Here is a 26,028-nt window from a genome sequence, read left to right on the forward strand (position 1 = left end):
CTACATTTTTTCATTAAAATAACATTTTAAATCAATGTATCCACTATAATATTCAAAATATTCAAATAGGTCTTCTCTATTATAAGAAAATGAAGATTACTTGGTCATATTTCTTGCTAAGAAATCCTTCCTACAGATCTCCCCCATTCCTGGAAAATGGTTGATTCTCTGGAAAATAAAAAGATAAATATTAAAGTTCTCATTAATTTAATTAATATATTAATTTTTACCAAAATAGTTACACTTGTCCTTTGAGTTTTGTTTTAATAAAGTGGCAATAATTAAGGGAAAATATTTCAAATTTCAGATTACACGGAGCTGACTTCACAAGATATATCCATGACCTGATCTCTCTAAGCAAATACCTATCATTTGCCTTTAAGCACAGTGCAAAAGTTCATCCATAAAGATGTAAAGAAGTTAAAAGTTTCCTTACATCCTTCCTAAAAGTGAAACCAAATTTGAAAGGATCCTGGCTTCACACAGAGTCAAAACAACATACAGCAACAAAACAAAGTAGTACTGAAATTTAATGTGTCAACATATTTAGAACCTTATTAAAGAAAAATTAATGCAATTTATATAATTTTCCTAATGACCAATAATTGGTCACAGTTAATTTCCCACCTGGTAATTTTGCAGCTCTGAGATCTTCTCCTGCTGAACTGCAGAATCACACCATATAAGATTACTTGTTTCATCCTCATCTGGAGCTTTCATGAATCCCATTTCATCTATTACTAAACGAACTGCAAATAAATGATTAAGTTACACTGAAATTAAAATACTTCTGAAATATATTCATCGTGCAAACATTTTTAAGATATGTAAATTTTATCTCACACCATTTCATGTGCAAAACATTCATCAGTTATAGCATACCCTTATTTTTCTGTTACAACAATGATCTATCTAGTTAAACACTATATGATTATACACTGTCAGAAATAGAGAAAATTGTAAATGCCTCCAGAAAGAAAATGCAGGTGACCCAAAAGAAACAAAAACTGTATTTTTGCTCACCCTAAGAGAAAAGGTAAATGAGATGTCTGAAGGAGATCTAAGGGTCAGAGTCAGGTTCAAGAATGAGGAGAGCACAAGAAATGATACCTAGCCATTTTGGATCTCAAGCAATGGCAATTTCATATAACTAAACATAATCCTTCTGGTAGCACTAACAAAGTGAGAAAAAGAGATCCATAAGCAGCCACGGGATCAGATCTGAACTTAGATATGTCTGGTTAAAAGTCTCTCAGCCAGGCCCTCCCTGGTGGCACCATGGGTTAGGACACAGCACTGCAAGCTAGCCATAGCAGCTTCAGTGGGAATTCAATCCCCGGCCCAGAGGTGGTAATGTGGCGTGGCAGACCTCTCCTGACCCGCCTGCTGCTCCCCTCAGCAGTGTACTTCATCGATCTGCCTGTTCTGCTCCCCTCTCTTTCTCTGGTGAATCTTCTCACTGCTCCTGCACCTCTGGCTTGTTCCCCAATTCTGTATGCATAAATAAATAAATCTTAAAATAAAAAAAATAAAGTCTCCTCAGCCACTACCATGTATTGCCTACTCTCTCTGTTGCTTAGGCCCCAGACCTGCAATCCAAGACACATAAGGAAAGAAAATGGAAACTTTGATGTCAGAGTCATGAGGAAAGTGAAGCTATGTAGCTAAAGACCTGCAATCGTCGTTCCTATTTCTTTCACTTAAATTTTGTTGTTGCTGTTATAATTATCCACTTCAGCAACAATAAATTAGGTAACATCTCTAGCTCCAGTAACGCCTAGTACTCCTGGGTTAGTCACTGAGGTCCCAGTTTTCCTGTCATAGAGATTATGATCTTGGAAGGTCCTCCTAGCTCTTTAGTTGTGATAGTTTAATAAAAGTACTAATTTACATTTGCAAAGCATTTTACATCTCCCAAAAGCATCATTACATGGACTGTTTAACCTGAACTATCTCCACAACCTGACAAGATGAAATCATTACTCCTAAATATCAGATGCAGTAAGTAGCTGTGGTCCTAAGAAACCAGAATCAATTATTTAAGTCAAACATCCTTTTGCCAGTTGACCTGGAAGCAAAATTCAGGCTTCCTGACTTCTGAGTGTGAGTATCTTCCAACTAGACTGAGCTGGAAGTTTTCAAAGAAGATTAATTTGAAAATTTGGCATTTAAAACTGAACTCCATAGGTCCAAGTCCAAGTTCCTTTTGTTTTGTCACACTGGGAATGACCACTTTCTCCTATAGAGTTGGGAAAAATGACTAATACTTGGAGTTCCTGTCTAAGGCTGCCCCAACCCCTTACTTTCCTACTCTCCCCTGTTTTAATATTCCAAAATCTCTGTAGTATAAGATACACAGAGATAATTCCTTGCATTTTACCCTTTAGTGTGACTCTTCCTGTGAGAACCAGTCTAGCATCCTGAGGTTAAAGACAATGGATGCCTGTATTCCAAGCTTGGGTCTGCAACTTATCCTGAAAAAGGCCACCACACATCTTTCTGTCTTTTTCCCTTTCAATGGGAATTATGGTGTTTATAAGATTATAAGCAGGATTAAATGAGTTAATTATAAAGACATATCAATTAAGACATATAAAGACTTATATCAGTTAATAAATAAACCCATAAGTTTCAGTGGCTTAAACCCAACAAAGGTTTGTTTTTCAATCATGTAAAACCTGAAAGGGACCCGCCTTGTGGAACTCAGGCGTCCAGATTCCCTCCATGTTGTGAAGCATCTTAAGGTGGTCAGAGCCTCCTGAATAGCTCATACTGAAACTGATGCATAGTATCTTCCCTCATAGTTTATTGACAAGAATTAGTCCACGTGGGGCCAATATTATTTCAAAGGAGAGTGAAAAAAAGTGAACAAAACTGTTTATGTCAGTGTATATAAGTTTTCTTAAATATCCTGTTTAAAGGAACCCCAAAACATCAGATTTCTCAACAACACTGGATGTTAGAATAACAATTTAAAATCTTGAGGGAAAATTAATTAAAAAAAATTTTTAAACTAACCAAAGCACCAAGTGTGAGCATGAAAGGGTATTTCCAGAAGTGTTAAGCACTGAAAAGAATACCTCCTATATACCCAATCTTAGTGTTTTACTTGAAGTTGTTCTCCAACAACACTAAGGGAAATTCAAGAAAGGAAAAGAAATTAGAAATTTAACTCATGAACTCATAACACAAAACTACAGGATGACTACAATGAAGTAGGCCTCAAAAACAATCAACACAATTTAGAATAAGAAACCAGAGTGCTACCGAAAAAATGTTTTGAAGACTGACACAGATTCTAAGCAATAAACAGACTAAGAATAGAAGATAATAATTTTAAAAATTCATGTTTCTTTTCTCAAAAATGAAAATATAAAGATAATTTTAAACTCTTGGGGGCCCTCTGTGGTGGCACAAGGGGCTAGAGCACAGCACTATGAAGCTATCTCAGCCGCTGCAGCACAAGTTCAATCCTTGGCCAGGGAGGTGAGCCACAGGACACAGTAGATCTCTCCTGTCTCATATGCTGCCCCCCTCAGCGGTGTACTTCATCAATCTGCCTATTCTGCTCCCCACTTGATCTCTGGTGAATCTTCTCCCCGCCCCTGCACCTCTGGCCTGTACCCCAGTTCTGTAAGCATAAATAAACAAATCTTTTTTTAAAATGAACAAACTATTGATATAGGCAACATGAGTGAACAGCAAAAGCATTAAGTATGGCCCTCCCTGGTGGCGCAGCGGGTTAAAGCACAGCACTAAGAAGCTTAAGCCACTTCCGCATGGGTTCAATCCCCTCCATGGCAGACCTCTCCTGGCCCGCCGGCTGCTCCCCTCAGCAGTGTACTTCGTTGATCTGCCTGTTCTGCTCCCCACTCTGTCTCTGGTGAAGCCTCTCACCACCCCTGAGCCTGTGGCCTGTACCCCAGTTCTGTATGAATAAATAAGTAAATCTTTAAAAAAAAAAAAAGCATTAAGTAAAAGAATTCAGACACATAGAAAAGTACCTCTGTTTGAACCCTTTTATAAATTGGTATTCTAGAAAAGGCAAGTCTATAACAGTAGATGAATGATTACATAGAGCCACTCGAGGGGAGAGTTGACTAGGAAGGGCACAAGGGAACTTTCTGGGATGACAGAAATATTCTGTTGATGGTATCGGTGGTTACATAGGTAGGTGTGTTCATTTGTCTGAACTCACCAACTCTAAAATAGGTGCAATTTATTAGATGAAAATAACATAAAAAGTTGACTAAAAACTATTTTAGTATCTTAAAAATGAAGATTATAATAATGCAATTAAAACTTAACAAACAGTGTGATTATTGGAAGGTGGCAGATGTCTTAGGCTTTTACTAATTCCCCCAAAACTCTGAAGAATCAGAGACAATAAGTTAACAAAACCAAAAGCCATGGACAGTATCTGCAACAAAACTAGTTTAAAAGATATCCTCCTAAATCCTAAAATATGAGTCGGGGGACTGACTAATTGCCAACAGGGGAAAAAAATTATCTAGGGCTAAATGAGACTCAATAATAGTAACTGAGAACAACTTTCAGGTTACGCACAAATCCTTAGTTTTGATTCTCTGAGATTTAACAGGTACACAACACTCTAAAGAATTTAGTAATTATGCATGACACACTGAAAAGATTCACACAGCTGAGACAACACCTCTACTTGGAAAAATGTACTTTTTGGCTTTTCATGACCTTGAGTTAGGTACGAAAGAAGAAAGATAAAAATAGTCCTTGATCATCAGACCTACCCTGTACTTGCTTACTGTCCAGTTCAAAATATTTTTAGTAGTTAAAACCAAGTCAGCTATTTTGATTTAGGAAACGAAATAGTGAAACAAGCAGAGATTGGATACTGGCTCCCAACCTTCTTGTCGTATTGAAAAAATATTATGCTCAGAGGAAAGTTTTTTTTTTACAAACTAGCTTTATATTCCTCTTGGATTTGGATGTCACAATTAATCATACTGAGTATCTTTTCTGATGAAGTTTCAAGTTCAAAGGTGAGCAAAATAAAAGGATACATTTTAGGTTCCAACAGGATCTGAATCTTAGAGTGGTTTATCTATATAGCAGAGTTTCAATGTTTTATTATTTTTTTTTTTTTGAAGTTTCCCTTTTAATAGTACCCTACACATGAGAGGAAATTTTTTTTTTTAAAGGAACCAATTGGGCCCTCTCTGGTGGCACAGCGGCTTAGAGCACTGCACTAAGAAGCTTAAGCCACTTCGACATGAGTTCGATCCCCGCCTGCACCGGAGGAGATCCACATGGCACGGCAGACCTCTCCTGACCCGCCTGCTGTTCCCCTCAGCAGTATACTTCGTCGATCTGCCTGTTCTGCTCCCCACTCTGTCCCTGGTGGATCCTCTCACCCTCCTCATCTCTGGCCTGTACCCCAGTTGTGTATGAATAAATAAATAAATCTTAAAAAAAAAAAAAAGGAACCAATTGTTAAAATTTACCCTCTACTATAAAATGATGATCCAACAGCACTTATTGGTCATTAAGTATGAAAATTCTTGATTGATTGTTGGCTGAGGAGATTGAAGGACTAACCTAGATCACAGGAATAGGAGAGTGAACTGAGGTACATGAGGTCAGGAAAAGGATCAGAGAGCTGAACATGGTATTTTCCATGAGAGGTCTGTTAAAACAGGGTTGATCTAAAGACCAACAACATACATACAGAGCTGGGGAAAGAGCTTTTCTTCTCTCACGGGCCACCGACCACCATGCAGTTCTGTCACCCTGAGGGATCCTGCATGTGCCATCTAGAGCAGAGAGGCAGCGCAAAGGCAATGACACAGCCTAGAGACTTTTCACTGGTGCAAGTAGAAGCAATGATGAGGCCAAAACAGCAACTGAGAAGCACCTGCTCCTTAGTACACAAGACGTTGCCCCAACCTTCTCAGAAATAACGCAAAAGATCCTGATGAGAATAATGGCACTCCTGGTGGGAGGGAGTTCAGCAAGTTACTAAAAAGTGGGACTTAATGTATGCAGGAGTCTGTGAGGCTGGGAACGTTCAGGTGTGCAAAATAGTGGAAAAGACCCATTCTTTCTTTAGACTGACAAAATCAAATTTGTAGGGTCAGACATACATAAAATTCTCTTTCATTATGAAATTCAGAGCTTGAAGAGTTGAACTCCAAAGAAAAATGCAATGTTGGCTATTAAGCTGTCACTTTCTTTGCAGCTAAACTAATCATTTTGCTGTTTGAGCTAAAATTTTAAAAATCAATTGGAATATATTTAATGTTATCAGCCTTCCATTGCAAAGAAAAGAAATCTCTTTATGATGTCAGTTTCCCATAGAGTGTTGACAGCTAAAGCCAAAGCCTGTGCTTTTAATTGTCAGTCTTTTAGGAGTTCTCTTTATAAGAAGATATGAAATAGTTGTCTCCATATTGAATTCCTTTCAAACCAAACTTCCCATTTGTAAAATAGAGATGATCAAACCAACCACAGTTCTCACAATTCCCTTTGCATGCTTATGTGGTCTTTCTTACTCCCACTTAAACTTAAATCATAGAGCTTTCAGAGGCTACTCAGTTCTAAAAATAACAATTCTCTGAATTTCAGATACAGAAGACACCTCACTGTTTCTCATTTAAAATTGCCAACCAAATTTTATTTGGACAGCATGATACGGTAAAGAGCCCTGAACTTAGGACCAAATTACTCAAAGTTCCTCTCTGGCCATCTGTGAGACCTTAAGTGAAGAGCTTAAGTTTCAACTGTGCCATAAGGAACATACCAAATAATAATGTGAAATTCTACAATGTATTAAGTGCAGGAATACTGTAAGGTTATGCTTCACTATACCAGAACATGTCTCCATGAACTATAAGGAAATTTCTCTCAAGATTCAGGAATAGAAAAGGTTTTATTTCCTTTGAATACCAGAATGATTTTATCAGCCAGGCGCTGTATGTTCTACAGATCATATTATTTCAATATTTGAGTCAACCCAATGCCCATCTCTAACCACAGAGACTATCTCATCAAATGTATTCTGTATTCTTACCAGTCACAAAACCAACACTATATTTTACTATCTTTATTTTTCCTTATTTATTTTCATATGGCTATGTGCCAGTCCAAATTCAGTATTAGTGTGAGGAAAGGCAGAAGGGAAGGAAGAGAGGGAGCAATACAGCCTAGTTCAGAGGGTAATTTGGAAAATTAAATGACAAATGTATTTCAAAATATAGGCCAAGGGCTATTAAAAGATTGATATTAAAACTAGTAAAGTGTCATATGAGGGAACAGGCAACACTGGGGCTAAAAAACTGGTGTCCTCCTGCACCCCCATGTTTATTGCTGCTTTATTTACAATCAGATAGACATGGAATCAACCCAAATGCCCAAAAGTGGATGACTGGATTAAAAAGATGTGGTACATATACACAATGGAATATTACTCAGCAACCAAAAAAAGAGAAACACATGCCTTTTGCAGCAACATGGATGGAGCTGGAAGGGATCATGCTTAGTGAAATAAGTCAGAAAGAAAAGGAAAAATGCTGGATGGTTTCACTCATAGCAGGAATATAACAGACCAGGTGAGAAAATAATAATAATAATAATGATCAGCTATATACCAGAAACATTTTATGGAGGTGGAGTGGGGAATGGGATCAAAAATGGTGGGGGCAGGGAAGTGCACTGGACTATGGTGATGGCACACAGGTGATTTGGTGATGGGAAGCCCACAGGGATTACAACTGAGATGGAAAAAGGCACAAAATGATGTAAAAATAAACTATTATAAAATTTAAAAAATAATAAAATTTTAAAAGATGTAGTATATATACACAATGGAATATTACTCAGGAACCTAAATAAATAAGTAAACGCATGCCTTTTGCAGCAACATGGATGGAGCTGGAAGGGATCATGCTTAGTGAAATAAGTCAGAAAGAAAAGGAAAAATACCAATGGTTTCACTCATAGCAGGAATATAACAGACCAGGTGAGAAAATAATAATAATAATAATGATCAGCTATATACCAGAAACATTTTATGGAGGTGGAGTGGGGAATGGGATCAAAAATGGTGGGGGCAGGGAAGTGCACTGGACTATGGTGATGGCACACAGGTGATTTGGTGATGGGAAGCCCACAGGGATTACAACTGAGATGGAAAAAGGCACAAAATGATGTAAAAATAAACTATAATAATAATAATAATAAAGCTAGCCGGAGCTGAAATTCAAAAAAAAAGGTGTCCTTACTCCACTCTAGTTATCTTTCCACTTTATGACTCAACCAACCAAAGAAGCAGTTACTAAATTATAAGCAGCAAGTTGTTACATTTAACTGGTTAAATAAAGGAAAATCTCAGTGGCAGTTTCTCCTGGCCTTTTCTCTTTTCTTCTGCTATACTTAGCTCTTTATTCTCCCAAAAGTTTCTGGTGCAAGGCACCAGCCTTCTAGCCATGAACTCTGCTACACAACCTGAATAGGCTCAGGATAAAGGTCTGCAATCACTATGCAGACAGCTAGTGCAACTTCGGTCCTCAGAAAATGTCCTGAGAAAGTGAGAGGGAACCGCACTCAAACATTTTCCTTCACATTAAGGTTTTTTATTATCCCCTCTAGGACCTTAAAAGTAGAGGGTAAATTAATACCACTCATCATTCAGCATGTTCTTTTGCTCTAGAAAATATGTTGCCAATAAATGCTGAATCTATCCTAGCTTGTCAACCTCCATACTAACTCTAGTCATTTACCCTGAGGAATACTGGCTAGAATAGAGCACTAGGAGACTTCAATTCTAATGAAATAGTCCACTGATTGCTGATAATTTACTGTAAATAGAAAAGAGATGCTCAAAGATTAATACAGGTAAGAATAACTAAAATCATGAGGGTTGACAAGATTTTCTTCAAATCATTAATAAAACCTGAAAACAGAGGAAAAGTATTTGAATACTTGTGGTATTTGTGATGAGTTTTGCTATGCTGGGCAAAGATGTTTAATTTAAAGCAATTAATTTTTCTAAACTATCCTCTACTGAAGATACTGCTGAAATATATTATATAAAAAAAAGAGTTCCATTTAAAGAAGAGCAACAACTAATTATCAACAAATTTTTAAAGCATAGAAAGAAGTGGTTTTATTCTATTCCTTATGCCAGATTCTCATTGTTTAATAAAAATCTCAAATGTTACAATTTTCATTTAAACATTTAACATTTTATTCTGTTTTAAAAATTACATACAGGATAATGAATATTATAGATGAAGCCTAACTTTAGCCTCCAGGGGAAAATACACTGGTACAATTTTCCTAAGTACAATTATATTTAAATATTAGACTTACAACCTCTAGGGTTTAATATTATTATTTTATACTCAATTTTTAAATCAAGTATTAATCAAAATTATATTTAATTAATTCTATCCCATTAATAACTAAAGTCTTTCATTTGATTATTAACATGTTAAATGCCCCCAATAAAGACAATTTTATAGAAGGCATTTAAAAATCCATTACATAAAAAAGAATTAGTTCTCTGCATCTCTAATTGTTTTCAACATTTAACTAATTCATTTAACAATTATGAAAATGTCATGATTCTGAGAAGACCTACCAATCTCAAACTTCGTGCCGGCAACATTTGCTGTAATGGTTCCCTTCTTTTTCTTCTTTCTTACTTTCCTTTTCATAGTGCTTTGATAAGACAATTCTGAATCCAGATCCAGAGAAGAGGGGCCCTGAATAACTTTAAAAGACATGCAAATCAACCAAACATCACTGAAATAAGAATTCCATATCAGAAAAAACAAACACCTCCCCCAAGCCCACAAGGAAAATTTTAAGTCCTGGTTCTTTAAGAATCCCTAGTTAATGTTTAATTCTTAAAAAAATAAAACTAGCAATGACAATCTGTAACACAACCATATTTTGTAACATGATTAAGTCAATCTGCTTACCTCTCTCTTGTGGCAGAGATGGCATTATTGCCTGTGCAGATAACAAGCAGTGTGTGTTACTGTAGCAAGCTCTTAGGAAATCTGAAGGCCAGCATTAGTGTATGGAGGATATTGTCCCAAATTACTGAATGTTCCTATCACATTATCTTGGTGGAATCATCAGATTTCAGAACACCGGAGTTATGGGATGAAAAGTTACCTGGAGGGATTTTAAAATAAAGGCATTTAGGAAACAACTTCCCTGAAATGTTTTTGCTATATGCTATTGATATTTTTAAAAGTCAGATAAGACGAAATACTACCATATATTCAATCAACAAATAGTTGATAATTTATTAAATTTATTCAAATCGCTAAGTGATAGTTCTCTGTGCTAAAATGTGCAGAAACTAAAGGAAGAGGTCTTATTTAAGGACCATATCATATTTACACACAATCAATAATTTGCCACACACAAGTAATAACAACAATTTTCTCTAGCATTTAGTGAACACTTAACTATTGTAGGCCACTTATACCACTTAATCTTTCAACAAGATTATGAGGTAAAAGCTTTTATTCCCTTGTTATAGATAAGTAAATGGAGTTCAAAGGGACAAAAATTGGCCCTGTCCTTACAAAGCAAGTGACAAAGTGTTTACTACAATTAACCTGTGGAAACAAGTAACCCCTAAGTACCCCCAGATAGTTGGGTCAAGAAGATGTGGTATATATGTAACAGGGTGGTCCCCAGGAAAAGGGAGGTTCCAGGTTCCCTACCCATGCAAAAGGTGAGTGGAGCTGAGTACAGAAGAGAGGAATCTGAAGGAGTCTGAGGAGGAAGGAAGCAGGTGGAGAGGCAGAAGGAGACTTGAGGGAGGCACAGGGAGTAGTAAGACCTGTGAAGAAACTGCACTTGCTTTTTCTTGGTCTTGTACTGGTTAAAACAGATGTGGGTAAGAGAACTATGGGAAGGTTGACTCTTGCAGCGTTTATCTTGATTTTGATTTTGTTCTTTTCCTCCCAGACTTGTCTGGCCATTTCTGATCTTTTTCTATGGGTCCCGGCCAGAAGGTGCTTTAGACTTGTGTCTGGCTTTCAGGCCTTGCTTTGGGCCAATCCCTTTTGGGAAGTCTTTTACCCATGATGGAATGTGTAACTTTGAGTGTTTGATCTAGAAACTACATTCTTTATGTTTGCTGTATTGCATACTGATTGTATTAAAGTTCCTTTCCATTAAAAGTTTTATATGTCTTGTCTTGATGCAGCAGATGTCAGAACCTATTCAGAGAAGGCAGGTTTGAGGATTCAGCCGTGTCCCTCTCGCCCTGACCTGTAACAAATACACACAATGAAATACGACTCAGTTATCAAAAAAGATAAGCCTGTGTCATTTGCAGCAGTGTGAATGGAGCTGGGAAGGCTTATACTAGCCGAAATAAATTAGAAGGAGAAAGATAAATGCTGGATTCTGTCACTAATGTGTGGAATGTACAGTAACTAAATTAATAGGCAAAGACAAGCTGAGAAACTAAGCCTTTGATAGAGCTGAAACAAGAAGGAAGGGGTAGAGGAAGAGAAAGAATAGGAAGAGAGGGGGACACAATGCTCTGTGACGTAATAGCTGACATGCGCCCACTGGTGGTAATACCCGATGGCGATACCCCAATATTAACTTAGTTAAAAATAAAAATGCACATCTTTCTGATGACTAAGTAGTGCCCTTAGCCAGGACCCCATGCAACCTTCCACCCAACATCATAAACTTAGCTGCAGCACTGCTTTTACTACGAAACAGTGAAGTAAGTATCAATGAGGAGGTCACCTGCTGAGAGAATGTTGGGAAAAGAGTTCCGTCTTAAAGGGAGCAATGGGGGTGGGGAAGACCAATGAGATGGTGGTGGCTTCGTGATCTAGACCACATTGATGAGAACAATTTTGAAAGGCAGAAAATGGGAAGGAGTGGTTATTTCAGCACACAGAGGAATGTAAATACCATTTTTTAATAAATTAACTAATTTTATTTGGATATATGTCAACATTCTTAACATGGCCTATAATACACGTCACTTATATTTTTAATAGGTTACATATCAATCTAGGTATTTACAGTCTAACTATGTGTGTGTGTATATGTATACCATATGTATATATAACATACATACATATATATAGACACACACAGATACATATATATATACTGCCCTATCTGCACCTTCAACTTTGTAATTTCTTCCTTCATACTGTAAAAATCTTTGATTTCTAATAAAACATCTCTAAACATAATGACAATCATCATGTTAAAAACTATCATGATAAACAAGGGTCTGATGTCAACACCTTTATCAGGAGATTATCAGGTTTATTAGAATTCAAAACTATGCAGAAATTCAGAACCTAAAAAGTGACTCTTACATACATCATCCCCAACCGTTATTAACAGTAAAATTCATTATTGAAGAAAGATTAGAAACTAATTTATTCAAGTATCATTTTTACTGGAATAATTTTATAAAACAACTCAGTATCAAACTAGGGAACTATTATTTACTACAGACTAATTCCGGACATGCATTGCATTCAGAATTTTAAAACATTTCACTAGATGTGGAAACAAAGTGAAATAAATAAAGGTAACAAAGCTTAAAAATAGAACGTGATAGCTTAAACCCAATTTTGTGTGATTATAGTTTATTCACTCTTTTCAGTCATTATATAATAAGTTATATAGATATAAAATAAATTTAGCAACTCAACTGTACTGTAACATAGTGTACAGTCTGAGAATTCACAATACTTCAAACAAAACAGTGAAACAACAGTAAACATCCCTAAATTGATTTTAGCTTCTATTCTAGGGTAGAAACAGGCCAGATCACTTTTCAGAATAAAAGACAGGAATAGTCTTAAATTCAATTTGATTTCTTTCTGGAAACTCTCTGATACCTCAGGAAGGCAACAATTTGAGTTTACAGGTCCTTGTCCAACATCTGGTTACTGGAGTAAACAAAGACTTTTTTATTGTAACAGAGTACTCATTACATTAAAAGTAGGTGACAAAGTCAACGAAGTTTGGGAACAGTGTTCTCAATATATACTAACAATAAGTCAGTCATTGTTACAGGCTGTGAAAACAGACTTGTTAATTCTGACTTAAATGAGTCAAATGACTTTGATTAGAATACAAAACAAGGACTTTCTTTTATCACTTCCCCCATTCACAGAGGAATTAAAAGGCCTTAGAATTATTTCTTGCTATCTCTCAGAGAATGAGGGTGTGTGTGTGTGTGTGTATTTGTGTGTTTTACCTAATTCCACTTATGCTTTGGTGAATAACAATAAAGATACTTTAACAAACTTGACAACTTGAGCTTATCATCCCAATTCTAACTACTTCACTTTATTCTAAACATGAGACATGAGAAAAGAGAAGGCCCATATTCACTGGGGAAGCATGGTCACCAATTTCCCCAAAGCAGACGGCATGCTTCAGTTACATTCAAAATAGTTAAAGTCAATGGTTTCTTACACTTAACTGCAAAATAGAAACACCTAGGGAGCTTTTGAAAGTCCTGGTGCCTAAGTTATATCCCAGACACAGTGTGGGCCCAGGCACAGGCAATTTTAAAGCTCTCCAAGTGATTCCAGTATGCAACCAATAGTAAAATCATCCTCTGCATTAAGGGCATAGTGACATTGAAACATACTATATAGTTCATTACAATACACATATAAAAGTGTCCCAAAAATTTAAAAAGAAGAAAGCTCTTGTAATGTTATTAAAAATACGCAATTAGGCCCTCCCTGGTGGCGCAGCGGGTTAAAGCACAGCAATGAGAATCTGAAGCCACTTCCGCATGAGTTCGATTCCAGCCTGCCTCTTTCCCCGGAGGAGACCACATGGCGAGCCAGACCTCTCCTGACCCGCCCACTGCTTCCCTCAGCAGTGTACTTCCTCGATCTGCCTGTTCTGCTCCCCACTCTGTCTCTGGTGAAGCCTCTCACCGCCCCTGAGCCTCTGGCCTGTACCCCCAGTTCTGTATGAACAAATAAATCTTTAAAAAAAAAAAATACGCAATTAGGGTCTCCCTGGTGGTGCAAAGGGTTAAATCTCAGTACTATGAATCTGTCTGCAGCCACCACAGTATGAGTTTGACCCCAGCTAGGGAGCTGACCCACATGGTAACCCAACAGAGTGCAACAGACCTCTCCTGTCTAGCTGTTCCCCTCAAAGCATATTTCAGTCAGTCTGTCTGTTCTGCTCCCCACCCTGTCTCTAGTGAATCCTCTCACTACCATCCCCCCCTCAATATCTCTGGCCTACACCCCAGTTCCTATATGCATAAATAAATAAAATAAATCTTTAAAAATAAAAAGGTTCAAATAGGTAAAATCTCACCTATTAAAATCCTCATGTCTAATTCAGTTAAACAAATTGGAAAAAAGAATTAGATTAGCAGAAATTAATTTCTAAGTCAAAGAATTTTATTTTGCACATAGTGCTCTTTTCAAAAAGCAAGAATTTCTTCTAGGTTCAAGCAAATGTAACCTTGAATATAGAACTTCAAGACCTACAATACTAAATAATGGCTACACAAAACAAGAATAATTCCGTACATTTGTACTACAGTGACTATTCTTCCCAATTCTGTCCATTGAATTTCTACCCATCACTTAAAATCCAAACAAATTTCCACTTTTTCCTTAAAGTTTCCTCCAGTCATGTCTAAAAATATGAATTGCTCCCTTTTCTGCTCTAAATTTGTACCTTTATCATATCACCCACCATGAGACAAGAAGAGAAGCTCTGGGAAGGCAATGATTTGCTTCAACTTTGTTCACTCTTCCACTCCCAGAGCTCAGAATAGTGCCCAACACTGTTCAATAAGCTCTGGTCCATGAATTTAAAAATCAAGTTAACTCATTAATGACCACTAGAAATAAGGAGACACAGTAAAGCTCTGAGAAGTAAATGCACAGAACAGTCATGGCCTGCCATGGCAGAGAGGAAGCCAAAGACTTACTTCCACACCCTATGTATATATTATTACCTTAAAACAAAATGTGGGAAAATGTTATGCTAACATTACCATGTGGACAAGCCACTGAATTTAATTTAAGTGAAAATATAACATGGTGGAAATGTAACAGGATGGTGCCAGGAAAAATGGGAGGTTCCAGGTTTGTCCCACCCAAAGAAAGGTAGAACTGAGCAAGGAGAAGAATCTAGAGGAGACTAAAGAGGAAGGAAGGAGATGGAGAACCAGAAGGAGACCTGAAGGAGGCACATGGAACAGACATGTGAAGAAGCAGCACTTGCTTCTTGGTCCTGGACTGGTTAAAACAGATGTGGATGAGAGACTGGGGGAGGCTGACTATGGCAGCTTTTATCTGGATTTTGATTTTGTCTGACCGTTTCTGACCATTTTCTATTGGTCCCCGCAGGAAGGCTTGTGTAGGCTTTTGGGCCTTGCTCTAGGCCAAATTCATTGGTGGACTTTTACCTATGACAGGGTGGGTAACTTTGGGTGTTTTGACCAAAAAACTTTATTTTTTGTCTTTTTTACACACTACAATTAACTACAGTAATTGTATTAAATTTTATTTTTATTAAAAGTCTGTGTATTTTGTCTCCATATGGCAGATGGCAGAACCTATTTAGGGTAGGCAGGCTTGGGGTTCGGGGATGCCCCAAAGAAAGTGCACTGAAGAAGTAGTAGGTTGGAATTCTTATCCATTACTCTGTCATTCACCAAATAGATGACTTCATTTATTAATATTTAAAGGGAAGAAACACATTCTTTCCAGTAATAAATCTTGAAATGTTAACCAGTAGAGCTAATACTGCTGATATTTTTTATGATAACAGAATAAAAACAAAACACCATTTGTATAACATGGAAGACTCAGAACTCCTTCCCCAACAGTCCCCTCAATCCATGCCCCAGTACAATATGAGCTTTTTGCACATATTTATGAAATTTTAGCTTACCATAAACCTAAAAAAACAAAAGTTGAAAACATATAGAATGATATTAAATAAAAATACAATAAAAGCTGTGTTTATGGTGTGGAGGGGAAAAAAGGAGCCAATAAAAACCGGCAACTATCATATACTAAGCACTTTCATATAACTTTACATGTTATTTAGTCACCCAATATATTTTACTCCAATTTTACATATAGGAAAATTCAGATTCCATGGTTAATTAACTTGCCCAAAGTCACACTTAAGCAATGATAATGAAGTGATTTTCTCCAAATTACATATTTCTCTCCCCTTTTTGCTCTACCTTCAAAATGAAGTCTTTCTATATGACATAACAAAGATTTCACAAAGAAAGCTTAATTATGTTTAATTAGAACTATTTTTAAAGCTAAGAAATAGTTTAAAACATGGTGAAATCACCAACTTGCATCAGATTTCATCACTCTTCTTGGAACACCTTGGTAGCTATCTGAGGCCAAGTCATCTTCCCATACCCACGTCACAAATGTACAAGTCAACAGTTTGTTTTCAGTGAACAAATCGGTTCGAAGTCATTTTTGTGGAGCTTGTATGCTAGTGAAGGAGTAACAAACAATAATAGTAAACATTAAAATTTTCTAAGGCCCATGGGGTAGTGAGGCAGGGGTATGAAACAGAGTGAATTAAGAGATCAGAAGTGGGAGCAGGAAAGGAAGGATACAGTTTTAAATACTGTATCCAGGGAGCCATCATTGGAAATGGGTAGTTCATAAAATTATTATGCCTTATCTTTATATGTCTGGACGTAAACTTACGGAATGGTGAAACAATACTTTCTGTGGTGCCAAGCAATCTTTAGTTCTCCGACATCATCCTTTTCCTAAATTCTGGTCTTCTTATGTATTTATTTACATGGATTCTAAATAAATTTTTAAATTACTATTTTCACACTGATAAGGAGTAGAACAAATCTGTTTCACAATGTATGTAACTAGTTTTATAAACTTAGTTTTATTACTTTTCTAATAACTTTTCTTTGGAAAGTGAGGGGACAAAAAGATACTACCCCGGTCCTCCACCCTGTATCCCAGTATTGCTGTGAGATTTTCACATGCTTTTGATCACCCTTTTTGGATCGTGGCTCACAGCATCTTAATTCTGGACAACTAGCTTGCCCCATGCTACTTCTGTGTTTTCTATCCTATTATATGACTTTTCAGGTTTCAAAACTCCAAAAAAGAATTCTTCCCTATTAAGTTAGGACAAGTTATATTTTGTTGCAATAACAAACAAACCCCAAAACTGAGGATTAATGCCAATAAATCACTTAGGAAATACTACTGGGAAATAAAAGTGTAATGAACTACCCAGAAAAGATAAAGTCCAAGATTGATACCTCCTGCGCAAAAGCACTATCGAGCTCTGTTCTAGAGCATGTGTGTACTACAATCTCATACACACTACAGATGTAATCCTCAATATAAAGACTAGTATACTTTTATCATTCCTTAGCCTTTTGAAATAATATGTACAAATGAAATAAACACAGTAGTTTTGCTTGAGCCATTAGAAATCTTCTTGGAACTATTGAATTCTAAGTCACACTGTTGAAACTTAGTCCAATTCTGACTCCTAAGCAATGTTGAGTCACTGAAGGACTTGAAAAAGAATATAGGGCCCGACCTGGTGGCGCAGCAGGTTAAAGCGCAGCACTGAGAAGCTAGGGCCACTTCCACATGAGTTCGATACCCACCTGCCCCAGAGATGTCCCACATGGCGTGGCAGACCTCTCCTGACCCGCCTGCTGCTCCCCTCAGCAGTGTACTTCATTGATCTGCCTGTTCTGCTCCCCACTCTGTCCCTGGTGAGTCCTCTCACTGCCCCTGCACCTCTGACCTGTACCCCAGTTCTGTATGAACAAATAAATAAATTTTTAAAAAAAGAAAAAGAATATAATCCAAATCCTTTTTCTGAGGCAACATTGATTTACAACACCATATGATTCAGTGACGGGCTCACATCTTTCAGATACATGTCACTCACCACACCATACTCACCGCCAAAGTGCCTGTCATCTTCCACCATACTCTAGAGGGTCCCCTCCTCACCTTTGCTCTCAGCCCCATTTCTCCCTTTGATAGCCTCAATTTTATAGTCAGATTACTAAGATTTGTTTGGTTTAATTTAATCTGGTTTATTTATTGTTTTTTTTTATTTCCTTATGTGTCACATATCAATGAAATAACCTGGTATTTGTCCTTCTTCTTTTGACTTATTTCACTGAGCATGATGTAAAATCTCTTTTTGACAGATTACATTGCTGGTTATTTTGAGGACTGGGAGGGAGAGGAGCAGAAAAGAGAGAGGGTCTTAAGAGGATATTAGCAAGGTTCAGGAGAAAGATGGTACAATCTTCATAACAGAAGCAAGAGATGCAGAGAAAGAATATGCTAACCTGACCACCAGAACTTGGTGGTCAAGAAGAGAAAAGTAATCTCAATAACTTGTAGATTTCTTGCCTGTGAGAGCTGGGAAGATGACACCATCCCCCAAAAAAGGCCTACAGAAAGAAGCGCACTTTGAGGGAAAAGATGACTTCAGTTTCTTATTTGTTGAAAAGGATACATGCGGGAAAAAACAGAAATAAGACAATGGAATTAGTGATTGATAAGAGATAAGGAAAAGCTCGATTTTATAAATAAAATGCTTTAATCTAAACATAGATAGGTCCCTCCAAAGCATAACTACTCCTGTTTTTGTGTTCTCTGCCAAGAAAGAAAAATAGATCTTCAAAGTGCCCAGCTGCCTGACTGGTGAACAAATGACATCACACAAACAACTGTCAGGACAAGGGTACTTGGCACCACTCATTGTGTGGACTGATTAAAAGGGTTTTCAGAAAAACTACTCCCTGAACATAGGAACATTTGTTTCCCTTTCTCAGAATGCGTATCTTCCCCAAAGCTAGATTTGCAGCGTGTTCTAGACCTGAAAATACCATGTGATCAATCACTTCTAAAAATTTGATAGAAAGGCAAGTATCTTACACGATGACCTATAAGAAAAACAGAATAATTTATTCATTCTAGTAACAATATTGACCTTAATAAACAGGAGCTCCCAATAATGCACAGCTTATTTATTTTTCAAATTGCCTTAATCTGCTGAAGTATTTGTGCAATGTTTAAATTACAGCACCCATGCAAAATGTTTCCTAAGCCTTATGAAATACTTCTCTTTGGAATTTGACATGAAAAAAGTAGGGACTAACAAATTGGCAATGATAAAATAGCATACCTTGAAAGTTTCTTTCCCTTATTGTTACATTTCCAGTACTGAGAATCATGAAAAAGGTTAAACACTCACTGGATGACTGCTGATCTCAAGAAAATTCAAAGTACCAGCTATAATTGCATTATTAAAAAATGACAAAATGATTTCACAGGATAGTCATTAAATACAACCAACATCCTCTTTAGTACATTTCTTCTCGAATACATATCTTATAGTTCTATATAATTCTCCAGAAGCCTTTAAAAAACTTTCACTTGTCCCTTAGGAATAGTATGTGGTACTGTCACCTAATTTTTTATTGAATAGTCATTGCTGTAAGTCCATTTACTTTCTCTCATTCTCTCACCCCGCAAAGAATTGTACCCACCTAAAACAGTAGACGTCAACCTGACCTGTGCTTAACTATACAGATACCTCTCTTGTACTAAACTACGGCTTTGGAACTAATGGGTCTTTAGACTCAATCGTCCTATCTCTCAGTACCCTTGATCACAGGTGAAAGAGAGTAAGTGAAGAAAGTGAGAAATACCCAGTTCACTATTGTTCACCCAGAATATACACAATCGCTATCAAAATGCTCATCTGCTTAGTCAGCAAATGGTATCACCCAAATGTCACTTGATGCATTTAGAGTTTTAAATGTCTAAAAGTTAACACTTAAACTTCCACTGAATACCTGACACTCCTTTTATATTCCTTATATTGGTAAAGGGTGTCATTTTATCGGCAAACATCCAAAAGATAGATAAATTTTCATGATACACATTTTCTGATTTATATTTCCATCTATTTCTAAAATGAGTTTTGAGTCTTAAATGTATAAAATTCATGGGCCCTTTCTGGTGGCACAATGGGACACAGCACTGTAAGCTGGCCGCAGTCTTCTTCAGTGCGAGTTCAATCCCTGATTCTAGAGGTGATCCACATGACACGGCAGACTCTCTCCTGTCGCACCCAACCGCTGCTCCCCTCAGCAGTGTACTTCATTGATCTTCCTGTTCTGCTCCCCACTCTGTCTCGTGAAGCCTCTCACTGCCCCTGCACCTCTGGCTTATACCCCAGTTCTGTATGAATAAATAAATAAATCTTTAATTTAATATATATATATATATATAATTCATTAGATTATTAAATAAGCCTCCTATGTCACCCATATCAGTAAATGATTTAACGCACAATCCCTAGTTCTTCCTTACTAACAAAACACCTATTGGGTCATTTTTAGGAGTGGCATTATGTCTTTCTACATAACTACATTTCCTAAGTTTCCTTATAGGTGTATATGACCATGTGACCAAGTTCTGAACAATAAGGTAGAAGCAATAGTTGAACTTTGTAGAGTAGTAAAACAGATGAAGAAAGGTGTTGCCAATGGGTGGACACTCATTTATTAGATCTTCTTCTTTCCAGTCTAGAATCCCGCAGGAGCTGCAACAATTCAAAGTGACAATGGCTTTGTCACAGAAACTCTACATCAGTCTTGAACTGTCTACCTAGAGAAAAAGTAAATCTCAGTTTGTTAAGTCACTGTTATTGTAAGCGTCTTTTACTACCAGTTAAATGCCCCTTGCAGTGGACATGCTATTGCAGTAGAAATTACTGCTTTATTTTCTAAAAAAGAAAAGAAAAGCAACCTGAAAGCAAAGTCACTAGGCACAACAACTTTGGACACTATTTTTGCCACAGCCTACCTTTCACCCATTTTCTGTGAACAGTAATCTCCATTTCCTCTGGCTAGGCGTTACTCCCCTGTTCTCATTCCATGTGCTTTGATGAGGTTAACACAGAACCCAGCTCCAAAGTTGGGCAAGTGACCGCTCTAAAACAATTGTGGAATCTCATTCCTTAGCTGTGGAGTTGGCTCAGAAACCAACACAGGATCCAAATAAGGCCAGAGATACTCAGGCTCAGAGCTTGTTTACAGACTCTTAAAGAACACATGTTCTCTTGCAAGCTTGATTTGATTCTGGAAGAACATACCTACCACTGCTGAGTTTCATCCCTAAACAGACCCTGAGGATGAAATCAACCTACAGGAGGCAGGAAGAGAAAGAGATAACAGATTCCGGAACTTTGCAGCAACAAACAAAAATTCCCCGGTTTTTTGTTGTTGTTGTTTGTGGCATTGGTTGATTTTTTTTGCTTAAACTAGGTTCCTAACCAATACAAATGGTTCCATTTTTAACTTTGTGTTTAAATAAAGAAAATTACTTCAAACTATCCTTGCAAGAAATGTTATCTGTAAGCAGCAGCTTTAAAAATGTCTTTGAAAGGCCCTCTCTGGTGGTGCAAGAGGTTAAGGCACAGCACTATGAAGCTATCTACAGCCACTGCTGCATGAGTTCAACACCCCATCAGGGAGGTGACCCACATGGTGCAGCTGACTTCTGTTTCACCCACTGCTCCCCTCCGTAGTGTATTTCAATCTGCCTGTTTTGCTCCCCATTCTGTCTCAGGTGAATCTTCTCACCCACCCTCACCTCTGACCTTTACTCCAGTTCTTGTATGCATAAATAAATATATCTTTAAAAAATAAAAATGCGGCCCTCCCTGGTGGCGCAGCGGGTTAAAGCGCAGCACTGAGAAGCTAAAAGCCACTTCCGCATGAGTTCGATCCCCGCCTGCCCCGGAGGTGACCACATGGTGTGGCAGACCTCTCCTGACCCGCCCGCTGCTCCCCTCAGCAGTGTACTTCGTCGATCTGACTGTTCTGCTCCCTGCTCTGTCTCTGGTGAAGCCTCTCACCGCCCCTCAGCCTCTGGCCTGTACCCCAGTTCTGTATGAATAAATAAATAAATCTTTTTTAAAAATAAATAAATAAATAAATAAAATAAAAATGCTTTGTAATTTACATATTCTCAAATCTCGAGCACTGAACTAGTCCCATGGAACCAAAGGTGCTGAGCTAGTTTGTCACAGGGATGCAGTTATCTAGGGATTGAATTTAAAATAAAAAGATGTCCATTGTTTTCATTTTTAAAATCAGTTAAGCTTGTTGCAGGTTTTAATTTAATCTCTCTAAAGTAAATTAAAGTAAAGCAGCAATGCTGATAATCATACAGTCAAGCTTAGAAAACCCATATGAAAAAAAATGGACAGGCTATTTCTCATAATGTTCTTGCATGTTTCCATGAGTTCAGCTGAGTGTATAGTCTTAAGACCTTAAGGACGGGAAGAACAGGAAGCCTATTTTGTTTCTAGAGCATTAAGCTAGGTAACAAGATGAATTTACAAGATCAACCTTTAGGAAAAATTCAATAATAATAGCCTTTATGTAACAAATTGACCACTAATAAAATCAATCAAATGTAACTATATTTCAGTAAGTTTAGCTCATTTTGAAAAAAGTATCTTTCCCATAAGTCTGTGCAAACCTTTAAAAACACACAGTATCTGTCTGGATCCAGTTCCTTTTATAGTAATGCAGAGGGAAAGAACTATTTTTGTCCTTCACTCAAACAAACAATAATGGAATGCAGAGCAGAAGCAATCCTTTAAGTTAGTACAGTAATATGATGTCCACAGTTACAATACTCAGGTCATATACATTTATTTGTAATAGTCCTTCTCTTGATGTCTGCCTTCCCTTTTCACACCATAAAGAGTTATTAGGATGTATTATCACATGGTGAGTATCTGCATTCTCCCCCTTGAAGAGCCTCAAGTGATGGGTGGGCCTCACACAATCAGTGAAGACCTGAAACAGATTGAGATACCTTCAAGAAATAGGGATACTACCTTACACTATCTTCAGACTCAAGCTGCAATATCTCCTCTAAACTTGCCTTTCAGATTTGGGACTCTCCAGCCTCCCCAATTACATGAAGAAATTCCTTAAAATAAATATCTATCCCATATGGTGTCATTTAAAATCAAAAGGGGGGATTGTAACAGGGTGGTCCCCAGGACAAGGGCAAGTTCCAGGTTCCCTGCTCCACCCAGAAGTAGGATGGAGCTGAGCAGAGAAAAGAAACAGAAAAGAGAAGGAATCTGAGGAAGAAGGAAGCAGGATGGAGAACCAGAGGAGACCTGAAGAAGCCACATGGAACAGCAAGTGTGTGATAAAGAAATCATGCTTGTTTTTTGGCCCTGAACTGGTTGAAAGAGATGTGGATGAGAGACCCATGGGGAGGTTCACTATTGCAGTGTTTATATTGATTTTGATTGTTCTCTTTTCCTCCCAGACTTGTCTAGCTATTTCTGACCCTTTTCTATGGGTCCCGGCCAGCAGGTGCTTTAGTCTAGTGGCAGGCTTGCAGGCCTTGCTTTGGACATTTGGGGTTGACTTTTACCCAGGAGGGGATGGGTAACTTCAGGTGTCTGGATTAGAAAATATATTCTTTGTCTTCTGTGTTGTATACTCACTATATTAAAGTTCCTTTTTCATTAAATAAATAAATATCCCTACTCCCCTCTCTCTTCATTTACAGCTGTCGGTCTGTTTCTCTAAAGAACACTGACTAACGCATACATTATTTCCATAGGGTCAGCTATTACTCATTGAAATGAGCAAAGTGATTTTAAATACCATTTAAGGTAAGAAAGTACTGGAGCAAAAGATGTATAAACCCAAGTAAAACCAAGGCATAAACTGAGGACACTAGGTTATTATAAAAAGAATGGGTAAGAATGATTGTATGAAGAACAATTTAGAGGATGTCTTCCTAAATCTAAGTAAGGAAATGAATATATTGATATACCGCAGATTATATTTCTTTGAATTAAAGTCATACTCTTTTACTTTGTTTTTAGCATTTAAAAATGTCTAAAATAATGATACATCTTATAGTCACCTTCCGCTAGGTGTCCTGAGATAGTTGATTGATAGTACCACATAAGTGTCCGACAACAGATGAGTGCGTAAAGAAGAGGTGGTATACACACACACACACACACACACACACACACACATACGTGTGCGCACCTGATGGAATACTACTCAGCTATAAAAAATAAAAAGATGGGCCCTTCCTGGTGGTACAGCAGGATGGAGCGCTGCACCTGAAGCTATGGCAAGCCATGGCTGCTTCAATGCCAGTTTGATCCCCGGCCCAGGAGGTGACCCACATGGTATATAGCAGACCACTCCTGTCTTCCCTACTGTTCCCCTCAGCAGTGTACTTTGTCCATCTGCCTGTTCTATTCCCCACTCTGTCTCTGGTGAATCCTCTCACCACCCCTGTACCTCTGGCCTATACCCCAGTTCTGTATGTATGCAAATAAGTAAAATTTTTAAAAATAAAAAGATGAAATTTTGCTTTTTGAGACAACATGGATAGAAATGGATGAGATTATGCTGAGCAGAAATTAATCAGGAGAAAGAAAAAATAGCAGATGCTTTCATTCCCATGTGTAATATTAAAAAAAATAATAAAGAAAGAGACAAAATTAAATCAAAACATACCTTAGACATCTGACTTAGAAATGAAGCTACCAGAAGGGTGAGGAAAATGTGGGGAACAAGGGAGGAAGGGGTTTAATGAACTATGGTGAAGTACTTTGGTATTAAGAGTAGTGTGGTAACATACATTTGAAGAAGTGTAAACCTCTATCTCTGAATCATATCAGTGCTGTTTTTTAAATGTAGCATCACCAATTCTTGATGGACCAAAGGATGATGTTGTATAGTAAAATATGGGCAAAGGACTCTGAATGAAAAAGAGATTCAAGAATCTGTCCTTGAGTTTCAAGAACCTTAAGAAATGTCTTGATGAATTTTATTAATACTTTCCCTTATTGTATGCATGCAAATAATGTGATATCTTTTTAAATTACCTTTAAAAGACTGTTTTAACATATGTAAAATAAAATTATTGTACTAAGAAATCACTATTTCATAGCCGAAATTGCAGAGGGCCTTTTTTCCTCCAAGTCAACAAAACAGCAGGTATCTTAATGTGATCATAACTGTGATGTAAAGCAGCATACTGCCTATCAGAATTTTGAATGTGCAGAGCTAGTGACAATTTTAACCACACTTGAGCCTTCACTCTAAGACAGCAGTTTTCAAACTTGAATGTGCATCAAAATCTGGAGGGTTTAAGTAAGATTGCTACACCCCAACCCCCAGCTTCCATCTCCTATCAGACCTCACACATGGAGCCCAGGGGCAAGGCTAGAATCCTCAAGGGCTCCTCCACCAGAGCAGGAGTAGCTCAGGTAAGGAACTGTGAGAATGACAGAATTGCAGGGGAAGGTTATTTATGCTACCTGCAACTGCACAGGCATAAGGGAAGCAGTCACTCATGAGTGACCCATTTCCAAACCCATCTCTAACACCAATAATCTGGATAATTCCACAAGGCCTTAATTTTCCAATTACTAATATGGAAAAGCTAAAGTGAGAGCATTTCTAGGTCTAAAAATAACAGTCCTTGACCCCATGAAAGAAAAAGTATGACTTAGATCCATTATGAGCTGAGTAGGTCTAGACAGGTCTCATTAAAATATAACTTCCAATATCCCAATTAAAATTGGACGTAAAGGGCTCTCCCTGGTGGCACAATGGGTTAAAGCACTGCATTATGAAGTTCTACGAAGCCACTGCAGCAAGAGTTTGATCCCCGGACAGGGAGTGGACCCACATGGTATGGCAGACCTCTCCTGACCTGCCCAGGGCTCCCCTCAGCAGTGTTATTTCAGTCAATCTGCCTGTTCTGCTCTACACTCTCTCTGGTGAATCTTCTCACACACCACACCTCTGGCCTGTACCCCAGCTCTGTAAGCATAAGTAAATAAATCTTTAAAAAAAAAAATTGGGGGCATAGAGGGCTTCCCTGATGGCATAGGGTTTCGTTAAAGTCTGAGTGCCATCAAGCTATCCTCAAC

General features: G+C 37.6%; 1 protein-coding gene across 1 annotated transcript in view; it reads right to left on the minus strand.

Annotated features, from left to right (window-relative positions):
* Positions 1-26,028, minus strand: part of TTLL7 (tubulin tyrosine ligase-like family member 7) — a 108,954-nt gene that overhangs the window by 62,699 nt on the left and 20,227 nt on the right. The window contains exons 2-5 of the mRNA XM_004679152.2: positions 9,960-10,158; positions 9,617-9,748; positions 628-749; positions 101-168 (exon numbers count right to left, since the gene is read on the minus strand). Of these exons, the coding sequence (XP_004679209.1) occupies positions 101-168; positions 628-749; positions 9,617-9,748; positions 9,960-9,984 (347 nt within the window). The 5' untranslated portion in view covers positions 9,985-10,158. The remainder of the gene's footprint in view (positions 1-100; positions 169-627; positions 750-9,616; positions 9,749-9,959; positions 10,159-26,028) is intronic.

The sequence above is a fragment of the Condylura cristata genome, unplaced genomic scaffold (genome assembly GCF_000260355.1).
Source record: "Condylura cristata isolate star-nosed mole 26May11 unplaced genomic scaffold, ConCri1.0 scaffold00008, whole genome shotgun sequence".
Classification (NCBI taxonomy): Eukaryota; Metazoa; Chordata; class Mammalia; order Eulipotyphla; family Talpidae; genus Condylura; species Condylura cristata.